The sequence below is a fragment of the Podarcis tiliguerta genome (assembly GCF_965153285.1).
Source record: "Podarcis tiliguerta genome assembly, chromosome: Z".
Classification (NCBI taxonomy): Eukaryota; Metazoa; Chordata; class Lepidosauria; order Squamata; family Lacertidae; genus Podarcis; species Podarcis tiliguerta.
In genome coordinates, this window is record NC_139553.1 from 18,099,747 (window position 1) to 18,121,682 (window position 21,936).

Sequence of the window (21,936 nt, forward strand, 5' to 3'; positions counted from 1 at the left end):
GCTCTATGAAGTTCTAAAATCCTCTACTCTTGAGGCCTGTGTTTATTTATTTCATAAAATTTATATACCACTTGATTGTGTAAGAAAACAAAAACAAACCTCAAAGCAGTTCACTAAAAGGGTAAAATAATAAAATTATCAAGACGAAAAATTAGCAACAATAATTTAAGTCTTTTGAAAAGTTGAAATAACAATAGATTAAAAAGAGACTAAAACTGGCACCTGTATAGGCTTGTCTAAACAATGTTTCAGAGGGCACCCATGGGGTGTCAATAGACAGGGAGTTCCAATGCAGGCACTCATTATCAAATATGAGTGGGTGTGTATACAGCCACTAAATTGAATTGGAAGCTCTATGGATTTCTTAAAATCATCTACTTGGAGCCCTGAATGTTGGTAACAGCCACCACCATTTCTGGCAGTAAATTCCCCCAGTACAGTTACTTGTCTTCTGAAGAGAGGTCACACCCAGTGACCCTATTTCTGCACATGGGTGCTATGCCACCCTCCTCTCCTGAAGCCCATTATTGCAACCTCTTCCCAAAGAATAGCATTTAACTCTCTTTGTGTGTGTGTCTTTTATTGGAGAAAACAAAACAACTTATTTCCAAAAGGAAAAAAATAATAATATTGCATCAGGTCATTACTGGTGTCAAGCCTTTGCACTTTTGAAGAAGAGTGGGTAAATTGTACCATTAAGTTCTCTCTAGGCAATTATTTTCAAAATAGGAAGGTTTTGAACACACTTATGGTGGCAGAAGAAAACAGGAGGCATGGCTCAGAGTTGGGTGGAAAAATGCAGCTCTCCAGAACATAAGTATCATAGAGTTGAAAAGTTGGCTCCCAAGGATCATCTAATCCAATGCAGGAATCACAGCTAAGATGCCACTGGACTCTTGTGAGGATGCTGAACTAGACGGGCCAATGGCCTGATTATGTTGCCGGATGCTTAACTCCCATCAGCCACCCTCCCACCCCAGCTGGCATGGCTCAAGGGCTAGGAATGATGGGAGTTGTAGTCCCAAAGGTATCAGGTTTGGGCAGAGCTGCTTTAAGATAGCACAGCCTTCATCCTCTCTTCTCCTTCCACCAACCAAAAAACAAACAAACCAGGTAGTTTACTGAGCTAAAAAGGCCAATGGTCTAACTTGGTATAAGACAGCTTCTTTTGTTGCTACTTGAGTCCTTTATACAAAACAATGAGGTCTAGAATCTTGCTTAATTTTCAAGGAAAGAACTGAAACCCTGGATAGCCGCTGCTGCCAGTATAGACAATACTGAGCCAAATGGACCAAGGGTCTGACTCAGTATAAGGCAGCTGCCTATGTACCACATTTGGGGATGAGGGTTGCAAGCTTCTCTATTACCAGAAGCTGCAGCTTGCTTAATTTTCAGGACGCCAATAAGAGTTCCTTTCTAGCTCGCATCCTGTGTTTCTTTATCGCCTGATGGCTTCACTTTGCTTCTTTAGTCCACAAAGTTATTCGCTGCTGTACAGATGCATATTTTGGTGACACAGAAGAGGCTAGGAGTCCGGCTCCATTTCAATCTTCTGTTGTCTTCCTTAACGTTCATTTTTGCAAGAACCTGCAAGGCGGAGAGAGAGAGAAGTGATCAAAGCCATCAAAATGATATTCCCATCTGTTTGAAATCCAACAAGATGTTGTCCCCCATCCCTGCCAGCTTTTATTGTATTATTATTATTATTATTATTATTATTAAATAATAATAATAATACCCAGCCTACTTCCAGGATTCAACGCAGCTAAATCAACACACAATTAAATCAATACACGTAAAAATACAAAAAGCTACACACGTATAGAAGATTATTGTTAAATAGGAATTAAACTCTTAATAGAACTAAAACAATATAAAAGCAGATATATTAAAAGACAAAATCATAAAAACACGAGTGGGGATTTGAACCCTAGTCTACCAGCTCCTAGTCCTCATTTAATCCCCACAACAACCCTATGAGGTAGGTTTGTTTCAGAGGCAGTGAATGGCTCCCAAGGTCACACCCAGTGAGCTTCAGCTCCAAGTTGGGGGGGATTCGAACCATGGTCTCTCCTTGATCCCTAGTCCGACACTCTTAACCACTGGCTCTCCCAGGTTGTATCACCTTAGAAAAGACATTGCATTGCCCTTCTGAATTTGCCACTACGCTCCTGTGCGTTTCCCATTTCCCAGCATTTGTTGAAAGGGGAATAAACAGGGTTAATGAAAGGGAGGCTTGTGCAGTCTGCCGTCCCCCCCCCCCCCCACCAGCACACACTTCATTGCCACTTACAAATCTCCAGCCGCTCCTCCAGGAAAGAGATCTGCTCACTGAGAGAGTCGATTCTGTCCAGCTTCTGCAGAGAGTGCACCAGGAGGGCGATGGGGTCAGCAGGGGTCCCCTCCAACCCTGGTACCTCCACTTTGAGGAATGGCGCCAGCGTGAGCTGAAATTTCTACCCAGAGAAGTTTGGCAGGCCGGGGGTGGGGGGGGGGAGAGTGGTGGAAGAGAAACAGGTAAACCTTTAGTGAGTAGGTGAGCAACAGGTATCTACCCACAAAGACCAGGTGTGACCCCCAGCTGCCGCTTTTGATTAAAAAAAGAAGAGGAACCATTGCTGCCATGGTTAACTAAGGCATAACTACATCAGGAAAGCCACTCATGGAGAGGTTCATAACCAAGACCAGCCAACAAGCCACTCAAAACCCCCACACCAGGAACCCTTCTCTCACCCACCACAGCATCTGTTAAATGTAAGAACATGAGACGAGCCTGGCTGCCGGATCAGGCCAAAGGGGGTCCATCTAGTCCAGCATTCTGTCCTCACAGTGGCCTCACTAGCAGCCCTGATGGGAAAAAGTCTCCAAATGCAATAGCAATTCTCCCCGCCTGTGGTTTCCAGCAACTGGTATTTGCAGGTAGACTGCCCCTGGGCATGGAAGTTCTACCATGACAATAGTAAATTACGTGCTAAGGGCCAGGAGCCTGTTCCCCACCCTTGCAGAGGGACCCTCTTCCCAGCCACCAGGAACTAGCAGAGAAGACTCACTTCCTCCAGAGCGGCCATCCTGGTCTTCAGCTGCCGAACTTCATCCTCCACCATCAGGTTGGTGGTCCTAGCTGCACAGGTTTCACGGCAAAGAGAGAGAAAAAATGCAAGTAAAACGGTGGTTCCTTGAACAAAAGAAACTGAAGATTCAATCAATCAGTCTGGTATTCATAGCTGGACTGTCCCTGGGCATGGAAGTTCTTCGGTAACAGCAGATCTATGCAGAGTCCTCGTGGGTCTGGCCAAAGGGGGTTCATCTAGTCTAGCCACCTGTTCTCACAGTGGCCAACCAGGTGCCCAAAGCAGGACCTGAGCATGAGTGTGCTGCCCACCTTCCATCATCTGCACAGGAAGGGTTTCCATTGACCAGTCCCGCCCAGGCAGAAGGACATCTCTGTAGGCCACGGGTGGCAGCATGGGGTCGTTCCCACGGCACTGGGGGATGTCCTCTGCAGCACACCTGAGAATCTGAAGACGATGTGTGGGTCCTCTCACGTCCTTCTGGCGCAGGTGCTGGGCTTCCGCGCATTATTACTCACGGTACGAGTTTGAAGTGGCACAGCGCGTACCAAAAGTAATAATGGGCGGCAGTCAGCCTTGGCTCGGGGTGCTTCTCTTCTTCCAGGAGGCTAGAGGGCAATTGAGGCAAACAGACTATGGGGGAAGCAGTTCCTTCAGCCCACTGGAGCTCAGACTGGGCACTTAAGAGGAGTCATGGCATGCTCACACTCGGAGCCGACTACACTTGGCAAGGCCAAGGCCACGCACGGATGTTATGCAGAACAGGTAGGCAAAGGTGACGAAAGAGCACGTGGGCTGTCCCAAAGCACAACTTATGGATGAGAGGAGAAAGCTGGTTTTCTGCTAGTTAACAGTGTGGTGCAGCAGCAAAAAAAAAGGTAGTGCAATTTGAATGCCTCTGATAACAAAAGGCAGAACATGAGATGAGCCTGCTGGATCAGGCCAATGGCCCATCTAGTCCAGCATCCTGCTCTCACAGGGGCCAACCAGTCGCCCCAATGGGAAGCCCACAAGCAGGATCAGAGCACTGGTGTGAATGGATCGATGTACTCCAAAGGCCTGGGTGATATCCAGCTTGAATGTTGGAAGATTCAAGATAAAAAGAAGGACTTCATCATGCAGCACAGAGTTAAGCTAGGGAACTCACTGCCACAAGAGGAAGCGGCGGCCCATCCAGTCCAGCATCTTGCTCTCCCGGGGCTTTTCTACACTTCCTCTTGTCCCACCGCTTACCCCTGGGGAAATGCGCTGTTTGCTGCTGAATCGAAACCAATGCCAATCAGTTTCTTCTGCAGTTTGACTTTGTTCCGATTCAGTGGTAAACAGAAGTTTTCCCTGGGGGGAAAGCAGCAGGGCAAACAAAAAGACCCACTCAGACCCATGCTTTCTAGGCACAGGACAAGTGGAAGTGTGGACAAACCCACAATGGTCACACAGAGGTCCCCATGGGAAGAAGACCCCAAACAGGACCTGTGACTTCTAGCAACTGGAATTCAAAAGCACTACTGCCTCTGACCATGAGGGCAGAGATTAGCCAACCTGGCTAGTAGCAACTGACAGTCCTCTCATCCGTGAAATTAGTTTAATCCTTATTTAAAGCCATCCGAGTTTATGGCTGTCTCCTGCAGAAGTGAGTTCCACAGTTTAACTTATGCACCATTTAGAATAATAACGGCTGAAATGCAAGGCAAAGCTACAAGGCCACCCCAAGAGTTCGCCTGATCTACGTTGGCCTTACCTGGGCTCACGGCATCCGTGGGCACTCCCAGAGCCTCACAGGTCCTTCCATCCGCACCGAGTTCGTAACCTTGCTGGCAGGTGCAGCGGTAACTCCCAACCACATTGTGACAGGTGTGGCTGCACCCATGTCTCCCTCCAGCACATTCGTCCACATCTGAAACCACGAAAGGAATTGTGTCCTAAAGGATGGGTTCTTAGTCCAGACACAAGAGCAAAGTCACAAAGCCCCAAACTATATACCACTTGATTGCGGGGGTTGTACTAAATGACCTTGGGGTCCCTTCCAACCTTACAATTATCCGGTACTACGATCTCAGCCAGCTTCCCTTGCACGTAGCTGTTCTCACCACCATCAGAGCAGATACAAGTACAGTGGTGCCTCGCAAGACGAAAAGAATCCATTCCATGAGTCTCTTCGTCTTGCGGTTTTTTTCGTCTTGCGAAACAAGCCCATTAGCGGATTAGCAGATTAGCGCTATTAGCGGCTATTAAAGGCTTAAGGGATTAGCGGATTAGCTGCTAAAAGGCTATTAGCGGCTTAGCGGGCTTAGTGGATCAGCTGATAAGCGGCTTAGCTGAAGCGGCTTAGCGGCTTGGGAAAAGGGGGGGAGGGGGAAAACCCCCTAGGAATCGCAAGACATTTTTGTCTTGCGAAGCAAGCCCATAGCAAATTCGTTTTGCGAAGCACCTCCAAAACGGAAAACCCTTTCGTCTAGCGGGTTTTCCGTCTTGCGAGGCATTCGTCTTGCGGGGCACCACTGTATGTTTCTCATTGCAATCATAGAATGGTTTTAGTTGTAAACTGTTTTTATATGCTTCTAACTGGGGATGAAGGGCCAGGCTTATTCACGAAATAAACGAATTCAATCTTTTTAAAAAACCCTGCTTTTGTTTGTTTGTTTGTTTGCAAGGGAAGTTGAGATTGTGACCACCAGAGACCTGCACCCGCAAATTCATTCTGAGCACCCATGGAAGACAGCCCTGCTGTATTTGGATAGACACATAGAAAGGGAGAGAAAATGGTTAGAAAGGTCCTCAAGGACCAATTTGGGGGGGGGGCAGGAAGTGGCCTTTACCTTTCTGGCAACTCTTTCCGCTCCATCCTGAAGGGCAAGAACACTTGTTAGGAGACAGACACTTCCCACCATTCTGGCAAGGGGGGCGGCAGATTGCTGGAAGAGAGCAGGCCATGGTTAAAACAGGGGTGTGTGGCAAGGAAGATCCTTAAACGTGGCCCAGGAAAATGTTTCTGTTTTCAAACTGTGTGTGTTGCTTCTCAAAAATCAATTAGTAAAAGGCCACAGTGGTCTGTGGAACAGACTCCCATGGGACGTTGTGGACTCCCCTTCACTGGAAGTTTTTAATCAGAGGCTGGCTGCCTGTCTGTCAGGGAAGCTGTAGATGTGATTCCTGCCTTGAAGGGGTTGGACTAGATGACCCTTGGGGTCCCTTCAAACCCTACAGTTCTATGTTTCTATGAACACTGGACCCAAGACTGACCATGGTTCAACCCCACCACCACCACAACTTGGCCCGGAAGCGCAGTGGGTGTAACACAAGGAGGCAGTCACTGCCTCTCTGCCTGACCTACCTCACAGGCTTGTTGTGGGGATTAAACAGGGAGGGAGAGAACCATGCAGGCCACCTTGAGCTCCTTGGGAGTAAAATGGTGGGGTTTAAGTGCAACAAATAAACAGATACTGGCAAATAGTGGTGTCCCCACTGCTCACTTGCAGCCCGAGCAAATGGGCATGCATTCTTTATATACAAATCAGCATACATAATTTCATCTGACTAAATGAACCTCCTAAATGGTTCTTTTTTTCTGGGTTCAGAGCCCAACACCCCAAACCCCCCAGATAAGGATAACATCAAAGCAAGCTAATTAGCTTATATCAAAGCAACTGAATATAAACATATATAAGCTCATTGCTGCATCCACTACCAATTAATTGTGGGGTTATCTTGACTCCCAAGATGGTATTGTCCCTTGCATAGGGAAGATGGAGAAATGCTGCTGGGTGACTGAGAGAAGGCAGAACTATTCAACCCCTACTTTGCCTCTGTCTTCACCCGAAAGTAAAGCAGTGTCCCACCTAGCGATAACAGAATAGAAGATGCAACGAGGGAGCTGCAGCCTAAGATAGGAGAAATGGTGATAAAGGAACGCCTAGTTAATTTAAATGAATTCAAATCTCGACATCCTGATGAGCTAAACTCAAGGGTACTAAACAGGTTGCAGATGTAATCTCAGAGCCTCAGATGATTCCTCGTCATCCTGGGGGAAAGTGACAAGACGAATGCCACAGGGTTCTGTTCTGGGCCCGTTGCTGTTAAACATCTTTATAGATGACTAGGTGCAGATGGCAAACTGGGGAGGGGTAGCTAATACCGCAGAAGACATAATTGGAATTCAAGATGGCCTTGACAGATCAGAGAACTGGTCCAAAACTAACAAAATGAATTTAAATAGGGACAAATGTAAGGTTCTACACTTTGGCAGGAAGAACTAGCGGCATAAATATAAAATGGGGGACACCTAGCTTGCCAGTAGTACATATGAAAACTATCTAGGGGAATTAGTGGACCACAAGCTTCATGTGAGTCAACAGTGTGATGCAGCAACAAAAAGACCTAATGCTATTCTAGGCTGCACCCACAAAGTCTAGTATCCTGATCAAGGGAAGTCACAGTTCCACTCTATTCTGCCTAGGTCAGACACCACCAGGAGTCCTGCGTCCCGTTCTGGGTGCCACAATTCAAGGATATTGACAAGTTGGAACATGGGCAGAGGAGGGTGACCAAGATGATCAAGGGTCTGGAAACCAAGTCTTATGAGGACTAGTTGAGGGAGATGGGTATGTTTAGTCTGGATAAGAGACTAAGAGGAGATAGGATAACCATCTTCAAATAACTAAAAGGGTGTCCCATAGAAGAAGGAGCAAGCTTGTTTTCTCCTGACCTGGAGGGTAGGACCCGAAACAATGGCTTCAAGTTACAAGCAAGGAGATTCCAACTAACATCAGGAAGAACTTTCAGTAAGAACTGTCTCACAGTGAAACAGACTCTCTCAGAAGGCGGTGGACACTTCTTTGTTGGATGTTTTCAAGCATACGCCTGTCACATTTGATCTCGTTGAGATTCCTGCATTGCAGGGGGTTGAACTTTGGGTGCTTTCCAACTCTACAATTCTATGAGTATATGGTTCTATGATTCTGTGCTTGGGAAACCAAGTGAAGAATGAATGAATGAATGAATGAATGAATGAGAGGCTTACCTATACTGCATCCATGCCCAGGGGCACTGTTTGCCCGTCTCCACCCAGGACAGCAGGCATATGTTGGATAGGACTGCTTCCGATAGGCTAGGCGCTGGGCAGTTTTGTAGATGGTTCTGCAAATAACGCCAAAACACAAAGATTTAGTATTCAGAGCCTGCAAGGCTTTTTAAAAAAGAAATGGCTATTTTTACCATTTCCACGAGAAAAAGGAAACAAAAGCATTCAAAAGAAAGTAAGACGAACATCTGGATGGCCAGAAGAAGCCCATCCAGCCCAGCATCTTGTCCTCACAGTGGCCAACCAGATGCCTCATTGAGAAGCCCCCCAAGCATGATTTGAGCACAGGAGCCCTCTCCCCCTCCAGCAGTTGCACGTAAATGGTATTCAAAAGCACTGCAGAGGCAGGAAGAGAGTCCCACAGTTTAGCTATGTGCCGACTGAATTAAGTCCTTCCTTTCCTTTTATCTGCTCTGAATCTTCCAGCATTCAACTTCATTGGATCTCTGCCATTTCCAGTGTTACTTAGAAAGGCAGTAAAACTTTTTTCTTCTTCTATCCATTTTTCCCCATGCTGTGCTTAATTTGATAAAACTTCCACCTCTTATTTGCCTTTTTTAAAAAAATCAGGGTTTCCCAAACTTGAGTCTCATGTTGCTTCTGGACTACAGTTTCCATCATCCTTCACCACTGCTCCTGCTAGCTAGGGATGATGGGAGTTGTAGTCCAAAAAAAACACAAAAAAACATCTGGAGACCAAAGTTTGGGAAACCCTTGTCTACACTAAAGAGGCTGAGGATTACTCCATACCTGTACATACTGCAGAGCCTGTATCCCTGGCACAAGGTGAGGTAAGGCTGGTACATAGGTTGGGCATGGGACACGAGGTAGGACACCACCTGGCTCTTCAGCCCCATGGAACACACTCTGGGCCTGCAACAGAGAAACCAAATACAGACCCCCACATCAGGTTTACAGCAGCACAATACGAGCCCCGCAACACGTGCCACATCCTGTCCGTTTTGCACTTGCAAGGATCCCTCCTCCAGCGAGGAAGAAATTTGATTTGAGGCAGGGGCCTGTTTTTGGCCTAGCTGTGAAAAACCTCCTCCCCAGGCATGCAAAAGCTGATGTGTATTTTAATATGCAAACTTGTTTTCAACGTCCGATTTCCCTGGTAGTTTTAGTGCGTTTTTTTTTTTTTGTATTTTACGTAACCCACTTAAATGTTTTGATGATTATGCAGTATATAAATCCAGCTAAATAGTTGCATATGTCAGAATCTGATATCTGGCCTCCTACGCACGCATTTACACACACATGTACATATTTTTAAATTACTTGTGGAGCCTTCCTTAGAAAGGAAAGGGAAAAGGAGAGCCAGTGAAATCAAGTAGAAAGCAACACAATATCCCAGCCTTCTTGCAACCTACTAGGCAGTGTGGTGCAGTGGTTAGAGTGTCAGATTAGGATCTGGAAGATCAGAGTTCAAATTCCCACTTGGCCATGATGCTCCAAGCAAAACAGCCTTTAAAATGGGGCCCCGAAGAGAAAGGACACTTACCCTGGTCTAGAGGAACACTCAGCATTGATCACAGCAAGGATGAAAAGGACCAATGCCAGAAGGCAGCTGATCCTCCTCATTTCCTATCCTCTGCTGGGCCTTTTCTCCCCCACCCCTCCAGTGTAGCCAATACAGGTGTGGGTGGGGGGTGTTTCACAGCAAGGGGCTCTTCAGTGCGCACACCTGGAAACAAAAAGAGAGAGAGAGAGATGAAGGAATTTGACAGCACTTTGCATGCATGCAGGAGACTACAGCTGAAATGAACAGGGGTTGTATGTGTTTGTGTGTGTGAGAGAGAGAGAGAGAGGGAGAGAATATGTCACACTTGCAATCCCAGCCTCTGAAAGGGAAAGCAATACGACTCATGCAACACGTTGGCGATTAATATACACAGAGCAATAATTATATATACTTTATCAACCTTCTGAGAAAAATACAAAACATTAAACAAAGCCACAGAGACTTGCGAACTACCCAGCCTAAAATGAACTTATAATGTCTGGTTTCAATAGATTTTTCAAATGCTTACCGTATTTTTTGCTCTATAAGACTCACTTTTTCCCTCCTAAAAAGTAAAGGGAAATGTGTATGCATCTTATGGAGTGAATGCAGGCTGCGCAGCTATCACAGAAGCCAGAACAGCAAGAGGGATTGCTGCTTTCACTGCGCAGCGATCCCTCTTGCTGTTCTGGCTTCTGAGATTCAGAATATTCTTTTTCTTGTTTTCCTCCTCCAAAACCTAGATGTGTCTTGTGGTCTGGTGCGTCTTATAGAGCGAAAAATACGGGTAACTCAGTCTTTTAGATAAGTTCATGAAGATACCAACAAAAGGTAAGTTCGGTGTTATTCACAATACTGAGAGATACTAGTGGGGTTGTAGATAGATGTTAATAAAGTTGTAGACAATGAAGTTGTAGACGAAAGGGAAAGGGCAGGTAAGAGGTAAAAAAAGATGCACCTGCCTGTGGGTTTTCAGGCACTCAGTCAAAAACAATGAAAAGTCAAATAATTGAGCACCTATTTAAATCACCAGAGCCAGCAAGAGGTGACACAGAATCACAGAACTGTAAAGTTGGAAGGGGCCCCATGAGTCATCTAGCACAACCTCCTGCCATGCAGGGATCCCAGCATTTGTAATAAACATGACATGATAATAATAAAAAATAAAACGAATGACAAACTACATGGCAAGTAAAAGGTGGACGGGGGGGGGGGGAGAGACTCCCCTTTTCTCCCTTTCCCATAACACTAGAACTTGTGGACATCCAATGAAGTTGACTGTTGGAAGGTTCAGGACAGATAGTTAAACTATGGAACTCCCTCCCACAGGAGACAATGATAGCCACTGACCTGGACGGCTTTTAAAAAGGGATTTGACAAATTCATAGAGGGCAAATTCATATTGAAGGCTGCTACCACAATGGCCAGGCTCTGCCTTAACAGAGGCAGCGATGCTTCTGAATCCTAGTTGCTGCCAGAGAGGGGAGAGGGCTCTTGTGCTCAAACCCCGCTTGCTGGTTTCCCTTTTGAACACCTAGGGAGCCACTGTGTAGAACAGAGTACAGTGGTACCTCAGTACCTCGGTTTAAGAACTTAATTTGTTCCCGAGGTCCATTCTTAACCTGAAACTGTTCTTAACCTGAGGTACCACTTTAGCTTATGGGGCCTCCCGCTGCTGCCGCGCCACTGTTGCGCGGTTACTTTTCTCATCCTGAAGCAAAGTTCTTAACCCGAGCTACTATTTCTGGGTTAACGGAGTCTGTAGCCTCAAGCGTCTGTAACCCGAGGTACCACTGTACTAGATTGGAACCAGCAGGCTCTGCTTATGTTCTTAATTATCTGACAAGGCAGCTTCTTCTTATGTCCCAAGGGGAACTGTCCCATCAGGGCCAGACCTCCACACTTTTAGGGAAAAGTTTAGCAACCCACAAACAGAGCTGATGGTTCAGTCATGAGCACTATCGTGCTTGCATCCTGCTCACTGTGGGTTTTCCAAGGGGCATCTGCCCGACAACCAGACGCAGGATGAGGCAGGCTCTGGGTCCAATCCAGCAGCCAGACTCCTCTTAATGTAGAGCATGGGGGATTTTTGATCAGCACCTGAGAAAATCTGCAGGAAACTGTTCTGCAGAGTAATTTACACTCCTACATATAAAGCATTATTATTAACTTGGGAAGAACCATGGGAGACAAAATATTCCTTAATGGAGTGGTGATAGATAGATAGATAGATAGATAGATAGATAGATAGATAGATAGATGATAGATAGATAGATGATAGATGAATTACCGTATTTTTTGCTCTATAAGACTCACTTTTTCCCTCCTAAAAAGGGGAAATGTGTGTGCATCTTATGGAGTGAATGCAGGCTGCGCAGCTATCCCAGAAGCCAGAACAGCAAGAGGGATCGCTGCTTTCACTGCGCAGCGATCTCTCTTGCTGTTCTGGCTTATGAGATTCAGAATATTTTTTTTCTTGTTTTCCTCCTCCAAAAACTAGGTGCGTCTTGTGGTCTGGTGCGTCTTATAGAGCGAAAAATACGGTATATGAAATGTGCGAAAGTTTCACCCCCCAGCTGTCAGAATTCTCCAGCTTTGTAAAGGAAGAAGCACTAACCCACCCCACCCCAGGCAAATGAAGAGATTTGAACATGGAAATAAACTTTAACTGAAAGATAGCATACATGCTGAATGCTTTTTAGAAACCAGATGGCTGAAAAGACTTTTTGGCATCTCACATTTGCCACTGTCACTGATCTCCTGGCTTTGCCCTAACCGCTGTTGCAGCTGTGGTCCAGAAGTTCAAACCCTGATTTCTGGACATCTGGCTAACTGGACATCTGGTTAGCAAAGCTGGACCCGGGAACCCGCTGCCAGACCAGTTGCCATCACCATAGAAAGCAGGGTGAAACTCGAGGTTCTTCAAATAACGGGGTGTCCCTATAGCACCCTGCTCCACCCAATGCATTTGGTGAGAATTTCTGATCAAAATAAGCCCACGAGGAATCACTTAAAGGCCACACTTGATTAAAACATGTAAAATGCATTTAACACACATTTAAAACACACCCGTGAATCCTGGAAACTGTGGTTTGTTAAGGGTGCTGGGAATTGCATCTCTGTGAGGTGAAAACTCACAGAGTGCCCAGGGTTTCTGAGGGGAAACCATGCGCTTTAAATGAATGGTGTAAATGTGATCCTGCACCAGATAGGGAGAACCCGAAGCGACTGATTCAAACTACAAGAAAGGAGGTTCTGACTAAACATATTAAACATTCCAGCTAAAACTTTCTAAAAGTAAGAGCTGTGAGACAGTGAGACAGTCTCCTTTGGAAGGTGGTGGACTCTCCTTCCTTGGAGGTTTTAAAGCAGAGGTTGGACAGCCATCTGTCCTGAGATTCTTGCATTTGGAGGAGGTTGGACTAGATGACCCTTAGGGTCCCTTCCATCTCTACAATTCTGAGTAGCACACAGCATCTTGGGAAATGTCAAATATCCAAGCCAGCCCCCCTTGGGGTCTGGACATTACTAAACATTCATAATGCATAGTTGGCGGTTAAGAGCCAGGAATTAGCAGCGGCTCACTGGAGATGTAAAAATCTCTTCCAATTCATGCCGAAACTGTGTTAACTCTCACACAACTCCCTTATGTGCATTCCAGGTCCCGTTCCTCCACTCCAAAACAATAAATAAATCCCAGAACACCATCAACTGTGCAGTCATGAAATTATGCTTGCAGGAAGATAAATTCCAGCAGTCAGCCCGACTCAGATCTAAATACATTCCCACAACATTCCTCTCCATCAGCGCCACTAACTAAATGAGAATGATGCCAGATAATGGGAAACATTCACAAATATCTCCACGTTATGAAGGGACAGTGCTGGTTTCTGAAAATTTGTAAGCAACGCCAATGTAGCACAGCAGCTGTGGTTCTTGAACTACAGGGGGTTGGACTAGATGGCCCTTGTGGATCCCTTACAACTCTACAATTCTATGACTCTATAGTAAATAGGGCACACTGTGGCTTAACTGCAATCCTAGGTTTCACTTAAAACCAACCCATTCCTCATATAGGTTGCAATCAACAGGGAGATGCTTGAGAGCGCCACTGCAGAGCTTACGTCCTGTGTTCCAGTCCTACCTCATCTCCAGGTAAGGCTCCCAGCAGCCAGACCACCCATGGTGAGGAAGGACCTTTGAACCACCAGCTCTGCTCCTGTGCTGCTAAACTTTTGAAGTCTGGCGCTGATGGGACAGTTCCCCTTGGAACCTGCTGTTTCAAATGGGTTTTCCATTATTTTATTGCCCATTGAGTGAACACTGTTTTTGACCAAGTTCTGGAAAACCCACAGACAGGTGCATCTTTTTACCTGTGATCTGCCCTTCTCCTTCAGAGGCTGAGATTCAAAGTGTGATTCTCAAACACACACACAAAACCAGTTCATTCCAGCTGCTCAACTTTGTGCTGGAGAATTATCTCCAGTCTCCTACACGCATGCAAAGTGCTTCCAAATTCGTTCAGCTCACTTGAACAGGACGGACACCTAGGAGCAGCGGGAATCTCTCAGTTACATTACTGAAGCTGATAATTAGACAATTTCATGGAGCAGTAAGAGGCTATCAACGGCTACAAACCACAGTGACTATGATCTGCCTCCACAGTCAGAGCCAGCAAAGTGAAACCACAGAATCATAGAATTGCGGAGTTGGAAGGGACCCCAAGGGTCATATAGTCCAACACTCTGCAATACAGGAATCTTAACTAAATCATCCATGACAGATGACCATCCAATCTCTGCTTAAAGGTAAAGGTAAAGGGACCCCTGACCATTAGGTCCAGTCATGACCGACTCTGGGGTTGCAGCGCTCATCTCGCTTTATTGGCCGAGGGAGCCGGCGTTTGTCCGCAGACAGCTTCCGGGTCATGTGGCCAGCATGACTAAGCTGCTTCTGGCAAACCAGAGCAGCACACGGAAACGCTGTTTACCTTCCCGCCAGAGTGGTACCTATTTATCTACTTGCACTTTGACGTGCTTTCGAACTGCTAGGTTGGCAGGAGCAGGGACCGAGCAACGGGAGCTTACCCCGTCACGGGGATTCGAACCGCCGACCTTCTGATCGGCAAGTCCTGGGCTCTGTGGTTTAACCCACAGCGCCACCCGCGTCCCTAATCTCTGCTTAAAAACCTCCAATGAAGTCCACAACCTCCGAAGTGAGACCATTCCGCTGTAGAACATCTCTTAGAACAGCTCTTGCCTTTAGAAAGTTCCTCCTCGTTTCTTGTAACTTGAGACTGTTGGTTCAAGTCCTACCCTTCAGAGCCGGGGAAAACAAGCTCACTCCATCTTCCATGTGACAGCCCTTTAGAGATTTGAAGATGGCTATCATATCTCCACTCGGTATCCTCTTTTCCAGACTAAGCATGCCCAACTCCCTCAACGGTTCAAGGGATCACATCCCTTCTCCCCCACAACCAATTTGATCTTACTAGCTCTCAACATCAGGCCTCCCTCGCAGGACCATTGTGAGGTCAAAGCAGCATTTTAAAAAAGCATGTTTGGTTTAAAGTTTTAAATAGCTTTTTAAAACTTTTTTAAAAACTGATAATCTCGTTGTTTTATTCTTTTTATAAACCACTTTGAGGTTGCTGTTCCCTTGCAATGCATATACCTATACATATTATTAAATAAGGAATAGATAAAGATTGGGCTTGAAAAACATTATTGGTCAAAACAGGTTGCATCAGCTATCTAAAATATCCTGTGCATTACTTTTTTTTAAACACGCGTAAATACTTTTCTTTATGCATTTGCTAAAAAATGAAGTTTTTCTATGTTAACGGCAAGTTAAACTTTTTTTACCACCACTAGGTGGGGAGGTCGTCTAATTGTCATACATATACAATACATAAATTTAAAGAGCTTTACACTTTGTGTAAAAGGAGTCTTCTGTGCAACGGGGTGGGTAGAGAAATAACTATTGTTCAAGCAACAGAAGCGAAGGAGATTCTCTCCGGGGGCGGGTTTGGAACCCATTCACAACCCGCCCGCCCCCGGTTCAGTCCTATTGTTTAAGCAACAACTCCTGCAACAAATCTGTGCAGGAGATTCTCCTAAGTTCTGCTGCCTTATCTGCCCTCTTCTCCACCTCTGCAAATTCTGCTTCCCGCGCCACCGAGAGGGACCCTTCGCCGCCCGCTGCAAAATTTTTTTGCAAAAGTTGCATTGCACGAGCGAACGAGGCTCAAACAAACAACAGGCACCCACCGCCCCAAACTCCCTCCCTCTTTACTAAAAAATCTTGCATTAGCAAAAAGAAAAAAAAGAAACCGGATTTTGGAATCTCACACACACACAAAACACCACACAGGTCCCTCTTTCTCCTCCCAAATCCAGCAGCTGATTTAAGTCTCGCTTTGCCTCAACCAAAGCGTGCAAACAAGAGAGAGAAATGGGGGGGGGGGCAACATTAAAAGCCCCCAGCAACGGTCCTTGCAGGCGCTTTTCCGCTTTCCAAAAAATAAATAAATGCTACTCACTTTTCCTGCAGCGGCGCTTTTGCAAACCGGCCGCTTCCTTCCCACCCCCCGAAGAAACCAAATCTCCTTGCCACCCCGCTTCCTTCTCCTCCTTTTCTTCCCGTTTTTTTTTTAAAGTAATATCCAGAATTGCTTTTTAACACACACACACACACACACACACACACAGCATGTCTACCTCGCCTTTGCTCGCTTCTGTCTCTCAGCCAGTCCACTGATCTCAAGGAAAGGATTATCAAGAAAAGATTTGAGCTCTGCACCATCCTTGGACGGAGCGTAGGGGGGAACCGTCCACTTTTTTGCAAAGAGGTTGCAGATTGCAAGAAGAAAGGAAGGAATTCTTTCTGCACTGTTCTCTCCCTCCTCCCCCCATTAAAGATAAGAAACTTGCCTTCAGAAAACTGTCCCAAGAGGACAGTGCCTCCTCCTCCTCCATAAACCGCCTGAACACGTGTTTGTGTTTTTGAACCCCGGGGTTAAAAAAAAAAAATGAACAGGGAGGTTACTTCTTCAGGAATCAAGAGAACCAGAAACTTAGGTCTGGGTAACAGCAGGTGAGAAAGCTCGTGAAACTGGTCCTGAGTTGCTATCTACAGCCAAATCCTGTCCACTCCCCCCCCCCCCATAAGCTCTTCCTTGTTACAATGGGACTTACTCCCCAAGGGGAAGCTAGAACGTTAGGGCTGAGAGCCTACAACGTGTGAACAAGGTACAGTGGTACCTTGGGTTAAGAACTTAATTAACAAAAATCCATTTTGCATTACTTTGGTTTTAGAATGCTTTGGTTTTGGAACAGATGTCCGGAACGGATTAAGTTTGAGAACCAAGGTACCACTGTAAACAAAACAAAAATTTAAAAGGTATCCATTACAGTGGTACCTCGGGTTAAGTACTTAATTCGTTCCAGAGGTCTGTTCTTAACCTGAAACCGTTCTTAACCTGGAGCACCACTTTAGCTAATGGGGCCTCCTACTGCTGCCACGCCGCCGGAACACGATTTCTGTTCTCATCCTGAAGCAAAGTTCTTAACCCGAGGTACTATTTCTGGGTTAGCGGACTCTGTAACCTGAAGCGTATGTAACCTGAAGCGTATGTATCTTGAGGTACCACTGTATCAGGTTTGGGCCTTCAGTTGGACATCTGGGAATGGGGTGCAATTTTGCAGTACATCTTATTTCCCCTTATGAACAAAGCCCTGCTCAAACTTGACCCCATGAAATAAATGGACCTGCTAGCAATGCCCATTCATTTCCGTGGGTCTACTCTAGATACAACCAGGAGCTTGCATCCCACCCTTTCAACATTTTTAAACATTTGGCAAGCAATACAATTAAATAATAATTTTGTTATTAAATCAGGGCATCATCGCAACAATATATACCGGTAGCTATTTTTGAAAGCACTTGTGCATGGATCCTTGTGGCGATCACAATGAAAAGCATCTACACACCAAAAATTACTACTACTATTACTACTACTAATAGTAATAATAAACCGCCCTTCACCTTAAGACCCCAGGGCCAGTTGCAACAATTAAAATAGTTTTAAACAATTGTCACTGAAATAAGTTAGGTCCTAAGCACATTCTTTCCTCTTTCCGAAAAGAATCTTGAAAACTAGTTTGTTGAGGGTGCTAGGAACTGTAGCCGTATGAAAAGTAAAATGTGCTTTAAATATCAAGTATGTGTCTGAAGCACAGTAAATTCAATATCTGACAACAGATAAGCAATTTGTGGCAGATCATGAGAGACCCTAGTCCTCATGAAACCCTGGAGAGCTGCTGCTGATCACAGAAAATGTTATTGGGCTAGACAGACAGTTAGCTTAAGCCTCACAAATTAGAGTCTACATACGGCAGCCTCGCTTGGAACAGAAGAAGAGGCCAGTGGCACATTCAGTCAATCCTCCTGTTCTCACATTAGTCTAAAGGTTGACTGTAGGAAACAAGCAAGCGGAATTCTAAGACAAGAGCCCTTTCGCCTCCTGTGGTTTCCAGCAACTGGTATTCAGAAGCATTGCTGCCTCCCAATTGTGGAGGCAGAACATAGTCTTTATGGCTAATGGCCATCAATAGTCCTCTCCTCCTCCATGAATTTGCTCAATCCTCTTTTAAAGCCATCCAAGCTGATGGGCATCACTGCCTCCTAAGGGAGTGAGCTCCACAATTTTGCTCTGCGCTGTTTGAAGAAATTATCCCTTTCATCTGTCCTGAACCTTCCCACCTTCAGCTTCATTTGATGTCCCTGGGTGTCAGCCTCCATGCTTTCTCCATGCCATGCGTCATTTTATAAACTGCCATGCCTCTTCCTTGCATTTTCCATAAACCCAAAAGTCTCAAATGAAGCAGCCTTTCCTCTAAAGGTGGTCATTATATCCCCTTGATATTTCAGTTGCCCTTTTCTGAACCTTTTCCAGCTCCACAATATCATTTTAGCCTTGTTTTATTTACTTGGCAAAAGGTTAGGGGCTGTATTGCAGCATCTAAAATGACTCACCTGAAGCATCTTGATCCGTCATCTGTCATTAAACCAAAGTGGATTCTCTCCAAAGGGCACTTTGACTTCTTACTGCTGGAGCAAGAGGAAAAAGCACAGTTGTGCATAGTCTAAGAGGTGGTTTTACAGGATGCCTTAATCAGGCATCCATTAATGGGACGGCTAATGCATACAATTTGCTCAAATTGCCAACTTTCTGACTGACTCCTGCTCCTGTGTTTGGTTTGGTTTGGTCTTTTTTACAGCAGCTGAACCACCACCCCACTGCAGACATTAATAGGTGGCAGTGCTTCATTCCAGCTGTGAAAAGAGTCCCTTGCTGGTTTCTGCAGAGCACATTAAAGGCATTAAAGGTTGGGGACCCTGGACTTGAACTCACATCTCCTCTGAGGGTTGGCCATGCTCTCTCTTGGGCCTGATGGGAGCTGGAGTCCAATAATATATGGGGGTGCAAAAGGCCCCCTTCCCTGATATGCAGGAAAGTATTTCAGCTACCGAGACATCCTTTTTGTACCACGGATGTCAAATATTAAAGAAAATTAGGAATATGTCAGGAATTCAAAATCTGCCGTAGCATTTTAGAAAGTCAGCCAAGAACATTGGCAGAGCCTTTTCATCTCGCTTACAGGGGAGGCGGATTTGCTCTGCCACTTCCCTCACTCAGGTCCAAAAGAGAGTGGCAAAAGAAACAGTTGTGAGGGGCTTGGCATGGGTAGCCAGGGGTTGTCACACCCACACCCACCCACCATCCTACTCTCTGCTGCTTTGACCAGATGCAAATGAGACGGCCAGCCCCCCTGCCCGCTCCCCTACTGTATCTCACAGTAACATCAAATTTTAGATCTGAAAAATCATCTAGTCTAACCCCCTGCAATGCAGGAATCACAGCTAATCTTCACGCTCTGAAAACAACAAAAAGATGACTGGAAAGAGTCATGCAAGAGTTTCTGCTTGCCATGCAAAAGAACCCCGGTTCCATGCCTGGCATGTCCAGATGAAGCTGGAATCCTGTCCAAAATCCTGGAGAGCCACGGCCAGTCTGTGCAGACAACATCGAGCTAAAGGAACCCATGGTCTGACTCTGACTAAAGTAGCTTCCTGATTTCCAGTTTGTTCAGAACTATGAGGACTAGAATCTTTCTTTATGCCTAGGGGAAGGGCCATAGCTCTGTGGTAGACAGCACTGTGATATATCACCTGCACTAGCTTAGTACTGTCTACACTGACTGGCAGAAGCTCTCCAGGATTTTAGGCTGGAGTCTTTTTCCCAGTCATTATGTGAAGAAGCTCAGGATTGAACCCGAGACCTCCACACTACAGTCCTCTTTTTTTTTCTTTTTTTTAAGAAAGCTTCCTCAAAGCTATTTTTCCTTTTTTTGTGCAAAATTTTTATTAAACATTGAAATATTTACATACCAATTCCAGCTTTTAAGTTTGTTATACACTTCTCTTTAAACTTTTACTTCCCACCTTTCCTTACATGCCGTTCTTCATCCCATCCTATCTACATAATGCATTCTAATAAACATTTAACCTAAGACACATTCTTCCATTTCAAATATTATCATTTTTCTTCCACAGCTCTCAAAGTTATTTTCCTATCAAGTCAGATCATTGGCATCTCTAGCTCAGCATTGGCAGTAAAACTCTAAGGTTTCCAGGCAAGGTACTTTATTTATTCCCAGCCCTACCTAGAGCACCACTGCGGATTGAAGTTGGCACTTTTGGTATGGAAAACAGGTACTCAGCTGCTAAGTTATGGGTCTTCCTATAAACATAAAGTAAGCATCTAGTCCTCATGGTAAGGGCCAAATGGCTGAATTAAACAGGAACACGGGAAGCCACTTTACGTTGAGTATCTGGTTCATTATTGCCCGCATTGACTGGAAAGATTTTGGAGAAGAGGTCTCTCCTAGCCAGTCCTGGAGATGCCATCAGAAATTGAACCCGGGACCCTCTGCGTGCCAAGCAGATGCTCTGCCACAGTACTACAGACCTTCTCCCCGAAACCAAATAAGCTTCCAGTCCTCATTGTTCTGTATAATAAAGGGCAGAATTAAACAGCAGCATAGGAAGTGCCTTCAAACACTATGTTCTGCTCAGTTCTGTCTACACTGAGCAGCCGCAGGAGCTCTCTAGGATTACCAATAAGGAATGACTCCCAGTCCTACCTGGAGTTGCCGCCAGTGGGAGGGGGGTGGCTCAAACCTGGGACCTTCTGCTCTTCCACAGAGCTATGACCCTTTCCCAAAAAATAAAGTAAGATTCTAGTCCTCATGGTACTGAAGAAAGGACTGCATTATATAAAGCCACAGGAAGCTACCTTATAACAGAGCCAAACCACTGGCCCATGTAGCTCAGGACTGCCAGCACTGACTGGCAGCAGTGGCTCTCAAGGGATTCAGGCAGCTCATGTTCCCAGCCTTGCCTGACAATGTCATTGGGTATTGAACCTGGGTCCTTCTGCGTGAGAGGCAAATGCTCTGCCACTGAGCAACAGCCCCTCTCCTAAAAATAAAAGACCACAGTCCTCATAATTCTGAATAAATGGACTGAACCTCGCACCTGCCACTGAACGACAGCCATCCTCTGTGGTCTGGCTCCCCAAATAACCCCAAGCCTTAGAACCTCAACAGTCATACGATACCTGCCATGTGTCCTTGTCAGCTGTCTGTGCCCCTCTGCGGCGGCCAGGCAAGGTGGGCCACTCTCTGTCTCCCTAAGCAACTCCCATCGAACGCAGTTGCCACCATGGCCAGCACCACCTCTGCCGGCCTTCGCAGCTCCATGGCGGGAGGCCTGCCCTCCCCAGCCGGGGCTGCTTCTGTGCTTGCTCCCTCTTTCTCTCCCTCCGTGGTCCCACTGTGATGCTGTCTGGAGACAAGAGGTCCCTCTGGATGGGGAAGGGCAGCCTTTTTATTCCCGCCTTCCTGTGCAAATCAGGACTGGGATGGACAACCTGGGCAGGAAATCCCTGCGGGTGTCACTGGCTGATAAGGAGCTTTGCAAGCAAAAAAAAACACACAAGCCAACTCAGGAGGGACCTGGAGAGAAGGAATTTAATACCTTCTCAGTCTGTAAAGGGATAGGAGAGTTGAAAAGACTCCCTTGGTAGATGCTGGGCTCTCCTTCCTTAGAGGTTTGTAATCAGAGGTTGGCTGGCCATCTGTCATGGATGCTTTAGTTGACATTCCTGCACTGCAGAGGGCTGGACTAGATGAACCTTGGAGATCCCATCCAACTACACA

At 45.9% G+C, this 21,936-nt stretch overlaps 1 protein-coding gene across 10 annotated transcripts; it reads right to left on the minus strand.

Annotated features, from left to right (window-relative positions):
• Nucleotides 1–563: 563 nt before the first annotated feature.
• EGFL7 (EGF like domain multiple 7) lies at nt 564–21,624 on the minus strand. Of its 10 annotated transcripts, none has more exons than XM_083424029.1 (10): nt 21,336–21,624; nt 18,689–18,760; nt 9,653–9,835; nt 8,899–9,021; nt 8,089–8,204; nt 5,888–5,983; nt 4,810–4,965; nt 3,051–3,121; nt 2,294–2,456; nt 564–1,587 (listed from the first exon to the last, which is right to left on the minus strand). In XM_083424029.1, the coding sequence occupies exons 3-10, from the start codon at nt 9,730–9,732 to the stop codon at nt 1,565–1,567; spliced, it is 828 nt and encodes a 275-aa protein (XP_083280155.1). In that variant the 5' UTR covers nt 9,733–9,835; nt 18,689–18,760; nt 21,336–21,624; the 3' UTR covers nt 564–1,564. The 10 variants fall into 10 exon arrangements, with proteins under 10 accessions (XP_083280155.1, XP_083280156.1, XP_083280153.1 ...); XM_083424030.1 differs by having other exon boundaries at nt 21,340–21,587; XM_083424027.1 differs by having other exon boundaries at nt 18,689–18,763; nt 21,340–21,587.
• Nucleotides 21,625–21,936: the final 312 nt, after the last annotated feature.